The 23,137-nt window shown below is 40.2% G+C and overlaps 1 protein-coding gene across 9 annotated transcripts in view; it reads right to left on the bottom strand.

Annotated features, from left to right (window-relative positions):
• The window catches only part of CHST15 (carbohydrate sulfotransferase 15), an 87,190-nt gene that overhangs the window by 11,497 nt on the left and 52,556 nt on the right, over positions 1 to 23,137 (bottom strand). For 8 of the 9 annotated variants that reach the window (XM_005305877.5, XM_008166290.4, XM_005305875.4 and 5 more), the window contains exons 2-5: positions 16,483 to 17,560; positions 13,510 to 13,849; positions 9,151 to 9,297; positions 5,056 to 5,212 (exon numbers count right to left, since the gene is read on the bottom strand). In XM_005305877.5, coding sequence (XP_005305934.2) covers positions 5,056 to 5,212; positions 9,151 to 9,297; positions 13,510 to 13,849; positions 16,483 to 17,025 — 1,187 coding nt within the window. In that variant the 5' untranslated portion in view covers positions 17,026 to 17,560. Of the gene's footprint in view, positions 1 to 5,055; positions 5,213 to 9,150; positions 9,298 to 13,509; positions 13,850 to 16,482; positions 17,561 to 17,885; positions 18,095 to 23,137 lie in introns of those variants that run through there. The other variant, XM_005305876.4, reaches the window with a different exon arrangement.

Below are 23,137 nucleotides of genomic sequence, written 5' to 3'. Positions count from 1 at the left end.
GTCTATGGAAGATCTGGCTGCAGACTGGAGGATATGAGAAAAAGATGGGGGAGAAGCTGAGGGACAGAAACAGCAGAGTTTAGTTAAATGTGGTAGGCATTAAGCACACAGCAGTATCTTCTCCTTGCAGAAATACAACATGTGCGTGTAAAGACCGCTGTTTGCTAATGGCACGTTAACAAAAACCCTAAATGAGAATCAGGCTGGAAGTATTTCTCTCCAGGAGAATAGGATCGAGCTGACAGCTCTTGCCATCCAGGGTATGGAGGACAGGCGCTCGCAGGAGGAACTGAGCCAGCAAGAATCATTTTGAAGATGAACCATAACTGCAGTTTGTTTAAAATGATTAATTTTTCTGATAATTTGTTCTAATCAACCAATTTAAAAAACATTATTTTAAAGAGCTGCTGACACCTTATGGAAAGCATCTCTCTCTCTACTCGGCTGCCTCCATCTTCTGTATTTGTTTTCCATCTGTTTTTCAATTCTAGGGACATCTGCATGAAAATAAAATCTTTGTTGATTAGGATTTCAGCTGCTCCTGGTACTTATTGCTCACTTGAAGTCATTATCCTCAATCATAATCTAACACAATTAAATAATGTGGCGATGACCATTATGTCACCCACAAAGGATTATGAAACAAGTCAACCCTGATATAAGCAGGTGCGACTCCTATTGAAGTTAGTGGGACAGTTTCTGATCTCAATTACACTGGGAATTTACACAACTGATGTCACTGGGAGTTTTCCCATTGACTTCATTGGAAGCAGAATCAGGCCCTAAATGCAGAATGACTGAATTGAGCCAAACTCCCTCCCCTCCCCCCCAGCCAAAGGACAGAATAAGGGGCTCGTGTGCTGGAGTAGCCCTAAATTGTACTGGTTGTCCAAGGCCCATATGAGCCTTGCAGCAGCTGAAGACAAGCCTGGCCAAACCCCTTCCCGTGACCCTGACTGCACCAACATATTCCAGAATGCCCTCTGTATCCGCAGTCTCTTAATGTAATTGACAGCAGAATCTGGACCAATGAGAGTTGCAGCCATTTATGACAAGGGCTAAACTTGCTCCTATGATTTCAGATGAGGCACAAGCAAAAAGGGCAAATGAAATCCTAAATATACAGAATCTAGTTCCCTGTAAATACAGAGTTAGTGAAATGGAACTCACTTTTTGTCTCACCCATATTACAACTGGGAAAGTGAAACACCCATATTACAGAGGGTGATTAAAGTAATGAGAGAATTGTGGATAATTTACCTGAGGGAGGTACTTCAACGAGCTGTCTTGCATAAAATTACCATGTCTTAAACCTTAAGGTCAGGAGGCACATTTAACAGTTGGGAAATGCATTTCCCAACACAGAGGATAGGAAGAGCTGGCATGGCTCTTTACCGCTGACAAACAGGGAGGGGCCACTCTGGCGGTTCCTGTTCTGCAAAGCCCCGATGTCAGGAAATCTAATCAAGAAGAAACCACAGCAGATGACCTGCCACCTAATACCCATGCAACCTGACTGGATATGCCAGCCTCAGGGGTGGAGCTCATGTGGTGCTTCTGGGTTAAACATTTCAGTGCCAACTCCCACTCTCCTCCACCAGAGAAAGTGGAAGGGATGTGCCCTGCTTTATTATGAAACATGTTCAGAATGCCAGCCTGGGACTACTTCTTATTAAATATTTATATGTCAATTGATGTAAATCAAAGCAATTTAAATAACTGATTTTAACCATGATTTCAAATCAGCAAGCAGGAAACCTTAATTTAAGTCATGCTTTGCATTTGTACTTTAGTTATTTTTCTAAAGAGAGTTTGATTCTTATTGGTTGATACCAATAAACCATATTGTTTTGCAATTAAATATAGGCTTCACACTAATTTTGGTGCTTCATTTAGCTAACAAGGAGGATACACACAGAGACATACATATACCCCCACACACAATTATTTAAGTAGTTATCTCACTTATTTATTCAAATTCCTAAATATTTAATTTGTTATAAAATGGTGAATGATGCATTCTTTAGTTACTAGAAGGTGATTAATTTTTAATTAATTTTGGGATTTCTGTCAAGTTATATTTAGATGGAAATTCAATTAAATATGCACAACAGCAGTATTTAAGGTTTTTTTATTAAATAAAAATCCTGTAAAAGAGCTGGATAAATAAGGGGGGGGGAATTATCTAGAAGCTTATCAAAACATGTTTTGCATTTAAAACTAACTGATTTATTACACAAAAGGAAGTATTATCAGTAGTTAGTGAACTGAACGGATTGTTCTGATTAACATGTCCTTCAAGATGTTAGAACTAGTAGATCTCATCCTCTCACAACTAGTTTTTATTCATATGCTGGGAAAAGGAAGCAAGCATTCCTGCTTTTTCAACTCCCAATTGGTCTCTTAACTTTTAATGAACTAGTCATTGAACTCAGCTTGTTGAATAAACTGAAATAAAGAAAATATTCTCTCTGCAGCTGCAAAAGAGGCTACTGTTGTGAAAAGCCGGTTTTGCATTTCAACTAACTTTGGTTCCAAGTGCTTATCTAGTGGCTTCCACCAGTTCAGTAGTTTGATAATTATTTTATCAACATTGTGCTAGGAACCATGCACTAAACTAGATCTGGAGGAAGGAGGTGATGGGTGAAGACTAGCCCTTTAAAAATTGGCAGCACATGTGTGTTGCTTAATATTTTTTGTATTTAAATGACTTTAATAGATTATAATAAGTTTAGGCCTTAGCATAGGTTGTCAATTTCCAGTTGCATTTTAATTGAATTGTATTATGTTAGCACCCAAATATCCCAATGGGGACCCATTGTGCTGGGTGCTACACAAACATACAAGAGACATTCCTGCCCTGAAGGGCTAGTCTTCACCTATCACCTCCTTCCTCCAGATCTAGTTTAGTGCATGGTTCCTAGCACAATGTTGATAAAATAATTATCAAAATTTACAGGACAGGAGAGAAGTTGAGGTTTGCTCTTCCCTCTGTTGATTAACTGGAATTTCACTGTTGAGGTTTATCTCTGACTTAGTTAAAATGGAAGAAAACTCTGCAAGGGTAATAATAGGATCTCGCCCAGTAATCACCTAATAACATTTAGCTAGTTCATGTAGATACAGGAACTGATTAAGACATACCCATAGTGCCTATGTCTACACTGCAATTAAACAGGCACGGCTGGCTCATATCACCGACTCAGGCTCGTGTTTAATTGTGGTGTAGACATTCAGGCTCAGGCCCCTAATTAAACAGCTCCTTAGTCCAAGCCACACAAGCCTTTCAGCTTGCACAGGCCAGCCATAGGTTTTTAATTGCAGTGTAGACATATCCTATGGGGCCAATCCAATGCCAACTGAAGTCAATGGCAGTCTTCCCACTGGTTCAATGGGTGTTGGATCAGACCTCAGAGGCACAAGCCTAGTGTCTCAGCTCAAAAGTTATGTGATGACATCAGCCGATGAGCCTCAAAACGTGACCCAAGTGATATCAGTGCCTGAATCTGTAGACAGCCTTTAACTATAGTTCTCCTCTTAAATGGGAGAACTGCCCCATGCATTTTAATGGGTTATTAATTCAGTATTCTGCTGTTCGGGGGGGCTCTGCCAACACTCATCCAGAGGGACAGTATGCGTGGGTAGCCCTTGCTGCCATCACCCTATAATGTTTTTTCTGGGGTGATAGCCTGCCCAAACAAACATGTTTGTGGGACCCCACCAGCATAGTACATGCCTTTTATGTGGGTGAGCCATGGCAGTGTGGCAGGACACACTGTAACCCATGAAGCAAGCGTCAAGGGCTGAAATGACTTGGTGCAGCCCTGTTTTGGATAGCCTCTTTAGAAGTATGTGCTTCCCCTAACCCCTATTTTTACAGCCCTCAATATATTGCCTTTATCTTTAGTGCTACGTATCTGGCCAGATGTGTCTAAATCAGTAGTAAAGGAGAACTAACGTCAAAAGTTCTCCAGTGCTATAGAAAATGGAGAAAGTACACCACTGTAGATTCTCGCCACTTGTGTGTGGCATTAGAGGCTGCCCAGAGAGGCATGGCCCACAACCACAAGCTACAGCATACATGGGAAACTCTGGCCCAAACTGTGTGGTTCTTATAGCACCAGTGAAGACTGTCTACTCTTTCACTAACCTCTCAGGTCCCCTCACCGCTTTCCTGGGCAACTTAGGGGCCTTGTCCTTGAAGGATGGTGAAGCCCTAGCCTGCAGATGGTTGAACTGCCCTGAAAATGTATATTTGACAAAACGTGTTGTTGCCATGAAGGGACTGTGAGCAAGAGGATCATGCGGCACAGCTTCAGATCTGATACCCAGGGCCTCTGTTCTTTGCTTTTGCTACCCTCTGCACCACACAGAAAACGGGAGCACAATTCATAGACATCCCCCTCTACTGACAGTCTGCTAGGGCATAGCTGCCCAGGGAAGAGCTAAAACATAAATGGAAAAAAAGACTGTTTGTATCTAATACACAGGAAAAATAGTTCAAGAACAGTTTATCTTCGTAAAAGTTCAACCCCATACCACTGCCAAAATCAGCAAGACCGAGGATGACCTGTTAAGTAAGTGTTAGCTATGGAACTTAAATATGCCCCAGACATTTTAGCTTAGTACTGTACCAAGTCTTTCCAAGATTTTAAAAAACAAAAGAAACAAAGAAACGTATATAATTTGCTTAGTTGTGGGCCATTCCCAATCTTCCTTTTAAATATTCTGCCCCTTTGGAGATGTAAACCCTACTATCCATTGTTCCTTATTTGAAGTGAAGCACTACACAATGCCAGTAATATTTTTTTCAAATGTTATTAAAATTGAAAATTCCAAAACACTTGGAATGAAGCCATAAATATTTACAAAATCTAAAGTTAATTATAAATCAATAAAGCTACAAGGGTATTACAAGTATTAACACTTATACCAGAAAAGAACTAGACATCAGGCATATAAACAGTACAAGTACATTTATTACATCTTAAAAAAAAAAAAAACACACCCTTGTTTCTAGTGAGAAAGAATTCCATGCATTGCTTTATTGCTAACCTTTCAACAGGATCCCTCAGCATGACGATAAGTTTGGCATGGGGCTGGAAAGCATGGATGAAATCCTGGATTAAAAATGGAGGTTCTCCATCAGTACTGTTGTCATAGAAGAAAACCCAGGCATTGTTATCCCACATTGTAGAAGCACTGGCCTCTCCTAGAAATGACAAGTATTTACAATGAGTATCTGTGAGTAATTGTTTTTTCTTTACATTGGCACAAAAGATGTAGATCCTGATCCTCAGATGGTGTAAATCAGTCTGGCTCCATTGACTTTCATGGCCTTATGCTGATTTACACTGCCTGAAAATCTGGCCCATGTTTCTGCAGAATCAGGAAGCTCTTAGTTAAAGACACGTTTATATAATTACACAAATTATCACTGTCATTATGCTGTACTTCTGAAAATGGTTGATGAATATGCAAATATATTTAACTTTAAAAGGGTGTGACCAATTATGTAATGGACAGAATTTGTACTCTAGTGGTAGTAGAGCTATTTCCTACCGTCCAGACAGGAAGAACTTATATCCATCCCATAGAGATTTTCAATTCCACCTTATCTTTAAGGTACTTTCTGAGAGTTACTTTTAACACTTCCCTAATTGCAGGGAAGTAAGCCCTAAGTGAATGACATCATTTGTAACGGCCAGCCTGATAAAAAATGTAAAGAACCACTCCAGACAATCAGTATTGCTTAGACCAGTGGTTCTCAAACTTGAGCCGCCGCTTGTTCAGGGAAAGCCCCTGGCAGGCCGGGCCGGTTTGTTTACCTGCCGCATCAGCAGGTTCCGCCGATCGCGGCTCCCACTGGCCGCGGTTTGCCGTTCCAGGCCCAGGGGGGCTGCAGGAAGGGCGGCCAGCACGTCCCTTGGCTCGCGACACTTCCTGCAGCCCCCATTGGCCTGGAGCGGCGAACCGCGGCCAGTGGGAGCTGTGATCAGCCGAACCTGCTGATGCGGCAGGTAAACAAACCGGCCCGGCCCGCCAGGGGCTTTCCCTGAACAAGCGGCGGCCCAAGTTTGAGAACCACTGGCTTAGACCATGAACTGAGGATTTGAGAGATACAGAGGCAATGTGGGAATAAAAGCATCAGTCAGCTTGTCTGTGTCACAGTGTATTGAATCTTTCCTTCTCTTCAGTTATTATTGGAGCTTTATTATACACCATCAGAGATACTGTACAATAGCATCATGTCCCATAGTCTCAAGTACAGATATGCACTTAAAAGAAAGACAAAATCAACTGATTTCAGAATGAGTAATAAAATACAGTTAAAGACCAGATTCTGATGTCTTTAGGTTAAGAAAAACCTTACTCTGAAAGTAGTGTCATTTATTTTAATAGGACTACTCCTGGAGTAAGTTGCTACTCAGTAACTACTCAACTGAGTAAAGGATATCAGAATCTAGCCAATAGTATCACATACTGCATCTATCTTTTAAACTGTACTGTCTCCTTCTGCTGAGTAACACTAAAATTAATGAGACAAAATTTGCTTCAACAAAATGTATGCTTTAGCCTCTTTCAAGCTCTCTCTTTTTGCCAATGTGGGAGGCACTAATTTCTGTTAATGAGTTTTTGAACCAAAAGGGAGGAGAAAAAAAAACCCTTGTAATTGATAGTTCTGTGATTTAATCATGTACAAGTACATATATGCAAATATATTCTTATTGTAGGGAATTTTCTTTTTCTTTGCCTCCTCCTCTTCTTTGTATTTGAATCCTCATTTTGGAAAAATCCAATCAAGTTTTTAAATTTAAAATAAAAATTGCCAAAGCCTTCATACTAAATAAGCATTTATCAATTCCTTTAGGCTCCACTTTTACCTACTGTACTTCACTAAAAGAACCTGGAAGCCATTAGAGACCAGAATTATTTACTGATATTCTCATTGTCACTGTCTTGAAAGGAGAAATTGGCGCTCTACAGTCTAAGACTGGAAGTCCAGAAGATCTGTGGTTTCTCTTTCCAAATCAATTATAAACACCATTACATGACCTTGAGCAGAGCATTTGACATGTTAGTTCAGTACAGGTCAGTTCAGCTCAAAAGCTGGGTAAAGTGGAACCGCAAAAGACTAAATGCAGCATTGGAGCAAAATCCCCACACCAAAACAGGAGTGAGAGTCTGTATTTGTATTACCCCGTGTAATGAACAAGATCCAGTGCTGTAAATATGTGTGAAGGCATGTGTGGAATATAAATCTTGCATGGACTGAATAAGAGCAATGCATTTAGATATATGAGTACTCTGACAGTCCAGATTGGCACAGCTCCACTGAAGTCTATGGAATTACACCAATTTACACCAGAGAATCTGCCCCACAGCCTGCATCCAATTTAAGAGCCGTGTTAGGCCCCAGATGCATCGGAACCAGTGTTGTCCTGCTGTGTGGGAAGAGGGCAGGAAATGAGGAACCCAGACAGACAGTGAGCTCCATCCATCCTATTGCACAGAGGTGCTTGGGGGGCCAAGCAGCTGTCTAGGGCATGGGTGCAGGCACAGGCATGAGTCCTATATTCATGAATCTACCCACCAAGGAAGCAGTTGACAGCAGCTACAGAAGCTATAGTAACTGCGACAGAAAGCCTCTGAAAATAATCTGCAGCCTTTCATCTATCTAGGCAGCCAGCTATCCCGCAGACATAAGCATGGTGTCTGAACAATTAAGATATTCCTTCTCGCCTTTGCTCCTTTGGAACTCCTCTGAACAACAACCCATATAGGACCAGATTCTGCCATCCTTACCTACAAGAATAAGAATAGTGGAGTCTAGTCCTTACTTTGGCTGTGGATTTGGATCCACATGTTTACTTTTGTATACATGCTCTCAGTTTCCTCATTCAGGATAGTGAACTTTAAGCTAAAGATGCTGGTTTTGTGCAGTTAATTTAGTATAGCTTGTGTTTGGAACCAAAACAGGATGACTGTGAGGAACTAAAAGGAAAAAGAAATTAATTCCTACCCATTTGACAGTGTCTCTTTACACATAATATAGATTTAATATCTGTAAAGAGGGTACCCTATTCAACACATGTTGAATTAATCACTGTTATATCCACTGCATTTATATATCAAATTATCATAGCACAATCAAATATGTACTAATTTTTCATATGGACTTAAAGCACATACTTCATGATTAAACTGCCTACTTTCATTAAAAGAATAAATTTACAATGTCCTTACCCTGAGATTAATGGAATAAAATCATGTCACGTTTTCATAAAACATTCTTGTGAATTTATCAGATTAATGATCGTAAATAAAAAAGTCCTGCTTAGAATGCCTGAAGCTAGAACAGCAGTGTACTCTACAGGTCTTCTAAAGATCTACTGTTTTATTTGCGAAAATATATTACCTAATAAAGATATGACTCAAAGATTGTTAGAATTTGAAAATACTGTTACATGACAAAGTTAAAGGAATGTTTATAGTTTTAATTAAATTTCCCTTTTTAATAATCTGAAGTTTAACAATGCAGCATTCTAAGGAAACCTGATTTTCATACATAATGTAGACTGTCTCTAGACTAGATTGTTTTTTACTGAGGTCATAAAAAACTGATTTAATGAGCATAATAATTCAGAAATTTTCCTGCAAACTTAATAAGGGCCAAAGTAACCTTGGTGATAAGGGAACTGAGACTACAGAAAAAACATGAACTCTAGAAAAAGCTATAACAAGAGGTAAAAGTACTTAAAAATGTACTCTGCTAATTTAAATAAGTGAACTGGGTTTATCTAAGCATTTCACCTGTGAAAGTATTGTAATACTGTAATATACTGTAGTACTGTAATATAAATAGCAGGAATATCTGCAGATGTCTCTGATGGCAGAACTTCACAGGACCCAGTACTGCAATCTTGCCAGGCACAGAACATCCATTTAGGTAAAGGAAAGCAACCTGCCTCCAGAGGAAAACAAATAATGCACCTATCTGTAGACAGGGGCCTTACCTGACATCAAATGGCCCTCTGCTATGATTAACTTACCGCAGACATAAAACACTTTGATTAAGCTTATTTTACCATCGCTATAAATGTTACAACTAATTTAGGACCATATTTTCATAAGTAGTATTTGCAGTACCAACGATGATGTGGTTCATCTTGCTGCGCCCTTTTGTTACATCACTCTGTAACACACCCTGAATCTGATATGCAGCCAAGTCAAACAGATCAAGGTAATCTTCCACTGGGTAGCGATCATGAAATCCATCCCTCAGACGAATTATTCCTAAAAACAAAACCCTAATGAGTAAAAAAGAAGCTAGAAAATTAAACTCAAGAGCCAGATCCACAGTTGGAGTTAATCAGCAAAACTCCATTGACATCAATAAATCTACAGCATTTTACACCAGCAGAGAATTAAGTCAAGGAGCACAACGTTAAGATAAAATGGCAATTATGAAGTAGTTGTGATTCAAGATACTAGAATACTAAAATATAAATTCATGTCGAGAGGAAATATTTTAAAGTGCCATATTTTATAGAACCTGAATGAATAGCTTGAACTTTCCTCTAAGTTTAGCTTTTAAAATGAACATAGAGGGCCAGATTCTGCTCATTTACACCAGTGTAAACTGGAGTGACTTCACTTTGGATTTACACTGGTCCTGAATCTGTCAATTACACCCACACTTAACAAATCAGAAAATCAGCAGATTAACAACACTGTCTTCCAAATTTGAAGAAAACAGCACCTTTCTGCAATTCTTGGCTTTGACAACAATTGTGCCTGAGGGTGAATGGATTTCACAGACACTTTCAAACAAGATGGGAAGGGGGAATTAAAAAATTTGGAGGAGATGTTTTGTTTATTAATGTTTTTCACCTACCAATCTAATTTACAGTAATAGTAAATTGAACTGGTAACAAAATGATATCAAGGTATAATTCCTATTTTATTCTTTTGGGGTGGATCCAATTTCTGTGAAAGCCAATAGCAAAACACTGTAATCCCTATGCTACATTTTCCTCTACATGCACCTTGCAGTATCACCGGCCCTCATTCTTCATCTCCAGCATCACCAGCCGCTCATAGGTATCCTCTGCTCCTTTTTCTTTTTTGTGCCTGCTCTCTCCACTTGCTCCTGATCCTCTTCCCATTTCCCTATTCCATCTTGTGTGTTCCCCCCATTCTCTGCATTCCTGTTCTTACTCTAGAGATTAGTAAGGCCCAGCTCTGAGAAGCTGCCCTTGCCTTACTTTGATTTATACATCCTGGCTCTTCAATTGCAAATTACGCCAATTTAGATCTATGGGAGTCTGAGTGCAAGGGAGTCTGTTAATGTAAGGAAATCTAACGTTACACTTCACCTCTGAATTTGGCCCTGTCTCTCCCATATGCACCATCCTGGCAGACACAATCAGCCAAGATGCTTTGGCTGACAAGCCCTACATTTAAACATCTGGAGATTAGAAGCAGGGTATTCTCTGTGGAAGGTTCTAGGAACTGAAATTCACTCCCTCCATTGATCTGACAGAACTTGAGCCTATTAACCATCAGGTCATGATATAAGGCTTATCATTTATTTCCAGGCTTTTACCTGAGGGGCTGACTGTGAAGGATGAATTTGATTTTAATAGATTTTTAAGACTAGGAAAGAATGCATTATGATCATCTACTCTGACTTTCTGCTTTGTACAGCCCATAGAATTTCACCCAGTGATTCCTGAAGTAGAAGGAATTGTTTCTTTCCTATTATGTCTAATTTGGTGGGGAAATCTATTTGAGGGTGACATTGTACTTGTACTATACTGTGTGATTCCTAAATTATGACTGTTCACTCAAAATATCTGATGAGCACATTTTAGAAATCTAAATATAATAATAAATTAAATACATTATTTATGGTAACAGACAAGAAAAACTAATGTGGAAAAGGAGATATCTACCTATCCTTTTCTTCATTTGTTTTGTGTGTGTGTGTGTGTGTGTGTGTGTGTGTGTGTGTGTGTGTGAATACACACAAATATAAAATGTGTGTGTAAACAGATATAGATACCTCCTTTTCCACGTATGGGTGGGGTCAATATTTATATGTCTAGCCAGAGAAATGCAGAGCGTCTCCAATCTCCATTCAGCCAAATACTGAAATCCTAACTCAGGTTTTACTCAGTCGTCACTCAAGGATATTTATATAAATAAACCATCTGTGGTATATATATGAACATTAAACAAAATATCACAGATGTTATTAGAAGTGAATCAGGAAAGTTGGGCTTTTCTAAGGTCTAGTCTACACTACAGAGTCAGGGCCACGCAAGACAGCTTACATCGACCTAACTATGGAAGTTTCTACACTTAATCTCACTCCTGCTGACGGAACTGCCCTGTTATGCCGTCTTAATAGCTCCACTTCCATAAGTGGCGTAGAGTCAAGGTCAATGTAGTTAGGGCAACGCACTGTCAGTGTAGACACTGTGTTGCTTATGTTGATTGTTACTAGCTTTCAGGAGCTGTCCCACAATGCCCCACACTGACAGTACAATTGATACAAGTGCTCCTGGTGAGGACGTGCACTGCTGACACAAGGAGCAAACTGCAGACATGCGCAAGCGATGTAATTACTGTGGTGACTGTACGCCAATATATGTTAAGGCAACTTAATTTTGTAGTGTAGGTATGGCCTAAGTCTGAGCCAACTTTCTACTGAGCTGCTGCTCCACAAATGAAACACTGTTATGTGTTCACTAAGGGCTACTTTTCCAAGGAGTTTAAAGAAGAAAACAAGTAAAATCTAAAAAGGGCACATAACCATTTCCCTGTGCAGGATATAGAACCCCAGCAAAATAAAAAGATAAATACATTAGCAGAAAAAGGATATGCTTTTAAACCAAACTAAGGAATACAATCATAGAATCATAGAAATGTAGGACTGGAAAGGACCTTCATAGGTCATTTGGTCCTTCCCCTGCATTGAGGCAGGACATAGTACTATGTAGACCATCCCTGGCAGCTGTTTGTCTAACTTGTTCTTAAAAACCTCCAATGACAGAGACTCCACAACCTTCCTAAGTAATTTATTCCCGTGCTTAACTACCCTTACATTTAGGAAGGTTTTCTAATTTCTAACCTAAATCTCCTTGTCAGCAATTTAAGCCCATTGCTTCTTGCCCTGTCCTCAGTGGTTACAAAGAACAATTAATCACCCTACTCTTTATAACAATTTTTACATACTTGAAGATTTATGCCCCCCCCCCCTCAGTCTTCTCTTCTGTAGACTAAACAAAAACAGTTTTTCCCTCGTAGGTCATGTTTTCTAGGCGTTTAATCATTTTTGTTGATCTCTTCTAGATTTTCTTCAATTTAGCTCTATCTTTCCTGAAGTGTGGTGCCCAAAACTGGACACAATACACCAGCTGATGCCTTGTCAGTGCTGAGTAGAGGTGGGAAAATTACTCCTCGTGTCTTGCATGCAACACTCCTGCTAATACATCCCTGAATGATGTTTGCTTTTCTTGCAATAGTATTAAGTTGTTGATCCATATTTAGTTTGTGATCCACTATAACCCCCAGACCTGTTTCTGCAGTACTTCTTCCTAGGCAGTCATTTCCCATGTGGTATTTGTACAGTTGATATTCCTTCCTAAGTGGAGTATTTCAAATTTGTACTTATTGAATTTCATCCCATTAAATTCAGACCATGTCTCCAGTTTGTCAAAATCATATTGCATTCTAATCCTGTCCTCTGAAGCACTTACAACCCCTCCTAGCTTAATATCATACACAAACTTTATGAGCGTACTCTCTATGCCATTATCCAAATCACTGATGAAGATAATGAATAGAACCAGACCCAGGACAGATCTCTGTGGGATACCACTCGATATGCGCTTCCAGCGGGATTGTGAACAATTGATAACTACTCTCTGACTATAGTTTTCCAGTTAGTTGTGCACCCACTTTGTAGTAGGTTCATCTAGGCTATATTTCTCTAGTTTGTTTATGAGAAGATTATGTGAGACAGTACCAAAAGCCTTACTAAAGTCAAGATATAACACATCTACTGCTTCTCCCCCCCTCTGCCTCCGAGCATACACAAGTCTTGTTATTCTGTCAAAGTATATTAGGTTGGTTTGACATGATTTGTTCTTGACAAATCCATATTAACTGTTGCTCATTACCTTATTTTCTTCTAGGTGCTTGCAAATTGATTGTTTTGATTATTTGCTCAATGATCTTTCTGGGTACTGAAATTAAACTGACTAGTCTATAATTTCCTGAGTTGTCCTTATTCCCCCTTTTTTAGATGGGTACTATATTTGCCCTTTTCCAGTCCTTTGGTATCTCTCCCCTCCTCCACGGATATACTCCTCTATCATTTTATCAAAAGTTAATGGGGGACTTACTTATAACTTGAAGAAGGCACTACTCTCTGAAGAGTTATGCTTCCATTTCAGTAACTGCGGTTCTTTTGAAATGTTAGAATCTATGTTTACTCACCAAATCGCTTCCTTGTCCACCAGTGTGGTTCTTTAATTGCTGAGAATCTAACATCTGGGTGTAACCTGAGCCTGTCATAAAGATCGGTCGTTCCACATTTTGGCTGGCCTATTATGTAGAAATGAGGAAGACAGCGCAGCCGATAGTGCTTATCCTTATAATGATACAAGTGGTTCCAAAATACTTTTCTGAGGTAATCAAATATGGTCCGAAAACGCTTTGAATACAGTGCATATGAGTTTGTTGTGTAAGGATCTGTTGTAGTATTTCCTCTATATTCTTCATACCAACAAGGATTCTTGCTATTCGGAAGGAATTTATTAGGAATTATAGAAAACATCTGCAACATAAAGAACAATAATTTCAGTCAAGCAAAGTTTATAATGACACTTTCTTATTTAACACAATTCGTGAACACAACGCAACCATCATAATTTTTCTACATTTTTTTTTTTTTTTGCCAATTGCACAACTCTGCTGTTGACCAAACTGGAGCCAGACCCTGCACAGCTGCATGAGGTGGAGAGAGGGTGCAGAGCCAGATGGAGAAGGGAGAATATTCATACACTCATCAATTTTAAGGCCAGAAGGGACAACTATAATCATCTAGTCTGATTTCCTACATAACACAAGCCATAGCATTTCACTCAGTAATTCCTACAGTGGAGGAATACTTCCTCCTGAATCCATAAGCGAATGTGATAAATCCCAGCAATTTATGGTCAAAGTACTACACTTAAGCAAGAGTCATACAATGCCTCTCAGCTCCCCCCTGGAATATGCACCTCTGTAACAACCCAATGGCTGCTGGCACTTTTAGAGTCCAGCCCAATTCCTGTCAAAGACAATGGAAAGGCTTCCAGTGACATCAATGGGGATTGGCTTAGGACCTAAAGAAACAACTGAGCCAAGAAATATTTAAGAATAAAACTGAACATATTTTCCATTGTATCACTTAATACCAGAAGTATTTTTGGGGAGGGTGCTGGGGGGGGGGGGTTAATGAAGGAAAAGATTGAGGACAAAATCAACATAGTAAAAAAACACCTTCTGCTGTTAGCTCTATTAGGGCTATCCAGAAGCACTGTATGACTCTTGCTTAAGTGCTGTACTTCAACTACAAATTGAGAGCCTCTAGCCTCCATTTAGCCAAATCCTGAAATCCTGTCTCAAGTTTTACTCAATCTTCACTCAGGGATAAATCCCATTTCTGACTTTAGTGAAAGACTTCCCAATTTAGCCCATTGACTTCAATGGGAGCGGAGATGTTCAGCCTTCTCAGAATCAGGCCTTATCTTTATGCTGCAAGCATCGCTAAACTCTATGAAGCCTGCTGGAATTTGTAGTACTACTTAATTTAAGGAATCCTTAAAATAAGCTTGCAAAGAATAATAATTAGTAGCACTGAAAAAAAAAAGCCAAAGATAAAATAATCAGATGAAATTAACTTCCAGTTTTTAATTTTGAAATTCAAGATTTGCATGAGTGTTTGGAATACCAATTACTAGATTTCTGGGAAGGCACACTAGCAATCAGTTATTAAGGGAGGCTGTTTTTTATTTATCAGTTACATGTTTTGGCACATCTGACTAACTCCTCTGAATTATTTTGAATAAAACGACAAGGAATAAGATCAATATAATTGTACTACTCATGCAAGATTGTCAGACTTCTTTTCTCAGATGTTCAGATCATTTATATAATTCATCTGTTTTGCCTATGGCTCAAATACAAATCACACCCACACACAGAGAAACGTGCATGGAATAACAACAAATTATTGACTAAGGTGAAGATGCGAATTTACGAGACTTGTGAGCGGTCATCCCTGCTTTATGGTTCAGAAACGAGGACTATATATGCTAGGCACATCAGGAAACTGAATAGTTTCCACATGAGATGCCTGCACAAGATCCTGAAAATAAAGTGGGAAGACAAAATACCAAACACAGAGGTGCTGGAGCGTGCAGACTGACACACTTAGAATCCACTATCCAGAAGAAGAGGTTGCAATGGATTGCTCATGTCAAGAGAATGGGAGAAGACTGTATCCCCAAGAATATTTTGTACATCAAGTTTCGAGACGGCTCTAGAAAGCGGGGTCACCCTTTATGTGGTACCACGATATGTGCAAAAATGACATGAAGTTGTTCAGCATCAATGTAGAAAGCTGGGAGGAGTGCGCAGAATCCCAGTGCAGAACATCTGGCACTGGGTGCAGCTCAACATGAAGCAGCTTTGATCTAGAGCAGGGATCGGCAACCTTTGGCACGTGGCTCGCCAGGGTAAGCACCCTGACAGACCGGGCCGGTTTGTTTACCTGCCGCGTCCGCAGGTTCGCCTGATTGCCACTCCCACTGGCCACAGTTCACCGGCCCAGGCCAATGGGGGCGGCGGGAAGCAGTGGCCAGCACATCCGTCGGCTTGCGCCACTTCCCACAGCCCCCATTGGCCTGGGACTGTGAACTGCGGCCAGTGGGAGCCGCGATCGGCCGAACCTGCGGACGCGGCAGGTAATCAAACCGGCCCAGACCGCCAGGGTGCTTACCCTGGTGAGCCGTGTGCCAAAGGTTGCCAACCCCTGATTTAGTGGATGGAAGCAAAACAAGAAAGAAGAAAGCAGCGTGCAGTAATCTTAGACTACAACTCAGACAACACATGGAACTGTGAAATTTGTAACAAGCTGTGTCACTCTCGTTTTGGGCTTGTCAGCCATAAGTGGATTCATCAGGCACTTGATTAGACCTCTTATGCATACACCATGGTCCAGTGGATCGACAGTTGCATATTATACATATACAGATAAATATATTTATCTGTAGGGAAAAGACTGCAGCAGTTGGTGTTCCAGATCCATATCGACTTCAATTAGCTATACTGTTTTACCTCATCTGAGGATCCGGCCCAGAATACTTGAAATAAACAAACATACATGCATACATCAGTTTCAGGGGGAGTTTAGTTTATACTTACATGCAGTTCTTGTTTCTTCAGATCTTCTAAATCTGGACGTTGTCTGTTTATAAACTCAATCTTTGAAGTAATAGTGTCAATAATTAATTTAATGCTTGGATAATCCCTTACATATGAAATATTAATTTTAGAAGACTGGTAATGGTCTTTCGTCTCACTAAGGCTTTCATTGTCCATTAAGTTTGGGTTGCCAGTAAAAGCTCCATAATGGAATGGCGAAGGTATTAGTAATAGGCCATGTTTGGCTCCAGTCAGTATGTATGATGCCATCACTAAAGTCATTATTATCAACCCAAATATCAAGCTGCATAGCTTCCCTTTCCTCAAGCAAAAAAATCCATTCCAGCTTTCATTATGATCAGTCCTTACTTCCAAAACTGCTAGCAAGTTCATCTGCTTACTATCCACATACAAAGGAATTATATTTCCTTGTTTGCACACAGGACACTTCTGGTTAATATGATTAGACCCACGGCATCTGAAACACTGTTTGTGCAAGTCATTTGGTAATAACTGTATGCAACAATTAATGCAATGCCTCATATTAGTACCGTTAAACTGCTATATTAATGAGCCATGAATAGCCATAAAATATTTCTGATACATACAAATTATTTTCTGAAAACTTGAAATAATTTAATTCCTTGTATTATGATATATGCTGTAATTCAGAAAGCCAGGTTCACACCAAAACAGCTAAAATATGCTGAAATTAATATACTGTCAGTCACAAATGAAAAAAAATACAAATAAAGCTATGGTGGACATGTTTCATAAAGATTTGGCTCCTTAAGGGAAATCTAGTAAAATAAAAAGCAACCACAAGTCTTGCTCAAGTTTTTCCCATTGAACAAAATGCGATGGAAGAAACTTCACTATATAGTGTGAAAATACACAAAAAATAAAAAGACCTCATTGTCCTCTGATGTATTTAGGAGTAAGCAATATATGTAGCCCAGACAGAAGGTGCCTTGGAAAGTCCAATATGCTCTCAAAAAAAGGTAGGTTCCAAAATGGAGTGCTGCTTCTGAAAGTTTCATCTACATAAAGGTAGCTTCAAAGATCTGTGGTGCATAACCTAAAAAAAATAAAAAACAAAAAATATTTATGGGTATATGCCAATGGATAAGCCATTACATTAATCAGCTGCAATACAAGTACGATCTATCACTCGCAAACAAATTCTTAGTTAATTTAGCAACCTTAATTGAAAGGTATCTTCTACTTAAAAACAAAAAAATTATAGTTACAAAATTTAAACACACTGAAAATTTGGAAACTCAGCTAAAAGCTCTCTAACCCATAATTAGACTCAGATTGAGAGCCCTTTGCTCACACTCTTGACCTGTTACTCGCGCACAAGTTGCACAATTGTCTTCAGTAATTACAAACTGTTTATTTACATTGGTGAGCAAACTGGCCCTTTCTTCGGTGACTTCTTCGACTGAATACATGAAGGCCCTTAGGCATTGCAAAGCAAAGTGTTCGGGCATCTAAGGTGTGGAGATTAATGGAAGAAGGAGGCACACGTCAGGACCCTAATGAGGCTCTGGGTGATCGCTACTTCCCACCACAGATGTAATGAGGTTGAGTAGTGTCCGCAAAAGAGAAACTAAACAACGAATTATTTCTCAAGAAATGTTTTTAATGACTTATGACTATAAAGGCAACACAGACAGAATGTGCCTAGCGACTTCACGTGTACTGTAACCATTTCCAACTAACACAAATTCATATGCAATACTGATACATTAATCAACTATAGTTTACTAATTTTAACCTACCTATTAACTTATTTAACAATTTATAAACTTTTAAAGACTTTTATGATAAACTTGATGGTAACTTATACTGAAGACGGGCACAGCGACATGCAAAGCTATTATTGTTTACAAACTACTAGCTTCACCAGCGCTGTACCCGTTTCCAGCAAGGCACAAAAACATATACAGTTATTATATATTGATTAACTATTGACTACTACTATCTCTAAACAACTTAAACAATTTACTAATATAATTAAACTATAGTATTAATACAGACTTAAGATTAACTAGCTCGAGCACAACCAGACCTCTTCACTCCAAAACCTTACCCTGCATTCTTCCAAAGATACATTACCTTCAGTTGACCATTTTCTGCACTGGCCAGGCACAGATAGTCAGTGAGGCGCAAGTCCCTTTGGTTCAGGGGGTGTATGTGAGCCTGACAAAGAGCGATCTCCTTTAGGTTAACTAACACACACACACACACACACACACACACACACACACACACACACTTGCGTCTTTACACCTATTTTATACGGTATTTGCTGGCCGTGTTTCAAAACAGGTCAACCAATCAAGGTGGCCAAATGTTCTAGGGTGGAATTTGCAGTTGTTTTGATCTTATGAACTGTGCACCTGTGCTCAGCTCATCTCTTCTCTATGCGGCTAATGGTGGTCAATTTGCTAGACTCAAAAATGCTTGAGTTAGCTTAAAGAGATATTTGGTTGCAGAGCATAGTAACCACAGGTCTGTATTTATCTTTACAGAGTTTCCTTTTTAGTTTATAAAGCTTCCTAGCTAGATTATGCTTATGCTTGCAGGATTCAACTGTACTCGCTTCTTACAACTTCCAGAAGTTTTAGGCCTAACACTGCTTAGTCTCAGAGTAACAGCCGTGTTAGTCTGTATCCGCAAAAAGAAGAACAGGAGTACTTGTGGCACCTTAGAGACTAACAAATTTATTAGAGCATAAGCTTTCGTGGACTACAGCCCACTGCTTAGTCTGACACTACTTGACAAGGCTTATGCACATTAATCACATAAGGTACCTAGAAAATCATAGGAACAACACTGATCCACAAACCTAGGCTCCCTGTACGATGAATGGGAAGAGATAAGTGCCTTAGAATATGATTCACAAAAGACAGCATGGTACAGGGCTCCCTACCTAAAATAGCCAATAGGAGATGCTGATGTGCTAGGGCCCACCACTTTCTCAGAGATAAGTGCCTAAGTCCAGGCTGCAGGGAGGTGACTACCTCTAATAGCTATCCATGAATGGGAACTCCTCTCCTGGCTTAGGTGCCTACATCATTTCTTGTAGGAACGAATTAGGTGCCTGACTCACTCCATATGAAACAGCCAGAGCCACAGATAGTGGTTTTTCATAAATTCCAAGGACAAAAGGGACCACTGTGGTCATCTAGATTGACCTCTTATATAACACAGGTCATAGAACTTCCCCCAAAATAATTCCTACAGTATATCATTTTGAAAATCGTTCAATCTTGATTTCCAGGATGTCAGTGATGGAGAATCCGCCATGACCCTTGGTAAATTGTTCCAGTGGTTATTCTCTGGTAAAAATGTATGCCTTATCTCCAGTCTGAATTTGGCTAGCTTCAACTTTCTGCCATTGGATCATGCTATACCTTTCTCTGCTAGAATGAACAGCCCCTTATTAAATATTTGTTTCCCAGGTATGAACCTATAGGCTTAATCCAGTTACACCTTAACCTTTTCTTTGTTAAAATACACAGATAGAGTTCCTTGAGTTTATCAGTATAAGGCACATTTTCTAATCCTTTTATCTTTCTGTGGTTCTCCTCTGAGCCCTCTCCAATTTATCAACATCCTTTTTGAATTGTAAGCACCAGAACTGGAACAGTATTCCAGCAGGGTTTACACCAGTGCCATCATGTCAGTGATGATGACCTAATAACTTTTAGCCAAGGGGTTAGAGTACTCACCTGGGAAGTGGGAAACCCAGGTTCAATTCCCCCTTGCCTGGCGGAGGGGAGAAAAGATTTGAACATGGGTCTCCCACCTCTCAGGAGAAGGCTCTAACATCTGAGACTATGGGATATTCTCATGCGGGTTCCCTCAACCTGTCCTGTTGAATCTGTTTCACTGCAGAATAATACTTAAACAGTCACTGGGATGGATGGATGGACGGACACACACACACACACACACACACAGGTTAGGGCATCCACCTGGGGGGCAGGAAACCCTGGGTCAAATCCCCCTGTTCCAATCACTCTTTATTTATTCACAGTGGTACAGCTTCAACAGGATCATAATGCGGGACTTAGGCACCCAAAAAACAGAACTTATTTGCCTAAATCTGGGTTTAGGCACTAAGTGGCATCCTGGATTCCACCCATTCTGTTCCGTCCTCAAGAGTCTAATATGTGAACACCCAACCCTCTTCCTGCTCATGGAAACTGCCTCTGTTATATTCCCAGACCAGAGACAGCATAAAACAAAAAGCAAACACACACAACTTGCACAAGCCCTTGTACGGCTCAGTCCTTTCACAGGGCACCCACTGCAACCAGAGCCAGGGCCGGCTCCAGGCACCAGCCCTCCAAGCATGTGCTTGGGGCGGAATCTGGAGGGGGGCGGCGCTCACCCGGGAGAGCGGGGCCCCGGCCGGGCTCGCTGCCCTCCCCCGGCGCTCCGGCTGGCTGGGGAGAGTGGGGTCACGGCCGGGCTCGCCGCCCTCCCCTGCCGCGCTCCCCACCAGGGGCCAGGGGGCGGCGGGAGGCTTTTTTGCCTGGGGCGGCAAAAAAGCCAGAGCCGGCCCTGACCAGAGCTGTCCCCTTTGACCTCCTCAGCAGACTGTCAATCCTTAAAGGAACAGAGCAGAGGTAAATCTAACCCTGATATTCCCTTACCAGTGCTACACATCCATTTAACTGGGGAGGGAGGGGTAATAGAAGCAGTGGTTCAAAAGGTTGGGTAGGGGTGTTTCTGACAGTTTCTTTCAATGCTGCAGGGCCTTCTAAAGACAGAGTGAAGTGTCCAGTTGAGTGAAGGTTGTGGATGTGCTGGCAGTCGAGAGCAAGAACTCAAGATAGGAGCTCTGATGGTTGGACTGGGTAGCTCTGGGATGTTGTGGGGGGCTACAGATGGCCCATGATATACAGAAAAATCACTGAGAAACTTACCATTAGCAGTCATTTTACATTTTGGAAGGGCACTTTTGCAATGAAATGGTTAGGAATGTTGTGTTTCTTTAATAAAAATATATATTAGCAGTGTCATTTTAGAGCTAAGGCCCCAGCAAAAGCACTTAAGCATGTACATATCTTTAAGTATGGGAGTAGTCCCACTGAAGTCATGGTAGACTGAGTTCCTTTGATCAGGGTTAAAGGCTGGATACAGTATCTCATGCAAAGACTTCCAAGCACTGAGAAGACTTCAATGACACTACTCACAAGCTTAAGTTTACACAGGTGCTTAAGTGTTTATCTAGACTGGGGCCTAAATCATTCTCAATTAAATACTTCACCACACAGGTGCTCATGTAGAACCATGAGGCAAAGTCATTAATAAACTTCTTTATTTAAAACCAGTTTTGTTTGAAATTACCCTATTACAGGAAGAATTCAGAGCAGAGAAATCAGAAGTGATAAATCCAAACATTAGCTTCCCAAAAAGAGTTAGATTCTTTGAACTAAGGTCAGAAACTTAAATTTTTAGTGTCTTAACTCAAAATCAGATATGCTGATTTGCTTCAAAGTTTTTATTTTATTTATTCATTTAGTTAATATCTTCTTTTAAGCTAGGCTGACCAGACAGCAAGTATGAAAACTCTGGACAGGGGATGGGTGGGTAATAGGAGCCTATATAAGAAAAAGCCCCAAATATCGGGACTGTCCCTATAAAATCAGGACATCTGGTCACCCTATTTTAAGCTTCCACATAATCAGGGGAAAAAATTAATTTGATTTGTTTTGTTTTTGACAAAGTTCAGAGGGCAGAGGTGTCCAACATAGAGCTTTTGGGGTAACAAACAAAATATACCAGCCTCCAGTATCTTGAACATCTAATAATCCTTTGGGTTTGGGCAAAGTAAGCCAGAAAAGCTTTTAAAATAATTTGGAAAAAAATCGAACATAACAGTGAATGTAAGGTGAGAGGGATAGCAAAATGATGAAGGAAGCCAAGATGGAAAACAGCTGGGATACATCGTTATCAATGGATAATGTTTAATTTTGTTTTTTAATATACCAGTAAACTGTGTAAACATCTCTTTACAAAGTGAAGGGGATCTTACTGAAGTCCATCCCTTTCCCACAGACTTCAGAAAAAAGATACTTATTGGTATTTGATTCTTATTTAGAGCTCAGTGCAAAGCCTACTGAAGACATTGGCAAGACCCCCGTTGATTTCAATGGGCTTTGGATCAGGACACCATGCAGTGGAGATGTGGACACTGAAAGAGTTATCACTCTGTAGTATGAAACAATACCAAAATTACTGCTTTGATTAAATATATTTTGACATACAGCATGAAGCCAATTATGGCTTCACCACTTCTTAAAGAGCTGAAGATTAAAGGCTACTTAAATACTCAGTCTCCCTGCAAAGTGATACCATGACAAGGATGTGCACAACCTGGATACAGTACTCCAAAGTAATCCGATGCTGGGCAAGAACAAAGATGCCTACTTCCAGGGGATGAATATGCTTGGTCTGACCTAAGTGCTCTATGAAGGTGAATACAAAGTAACAATTGAAGACCTAATACCTCTCTACAAATCTCTGCTACTGAAGTATTTCTCCCTTGAGCCACTGTCTCCATTGTCAGACAGGGGAATAACGTGACTCACATAAATCAAAAGTTGGACGCTTAAGTAGGTAAAATGTGATCGAT

The sequence above is a fragment of the Chrysemys picta genome, chromosome 7 (genome assembly GCF_011386835.1).
Source record: "Chrysemys picta bellii isolate R12L10 chromosome 7, ASM1138683v2, whole genome shotgun sequence".
Taxonomy (NCBI): domain Eukaryota; kingdom Metazoa; phylum Chordata; order Testudines; family Emydidae; genus Chrysemys; species Chrysemys picta.
This window is presented reverse-complemented; position numbering and strand designations above follow the sequence as displayed.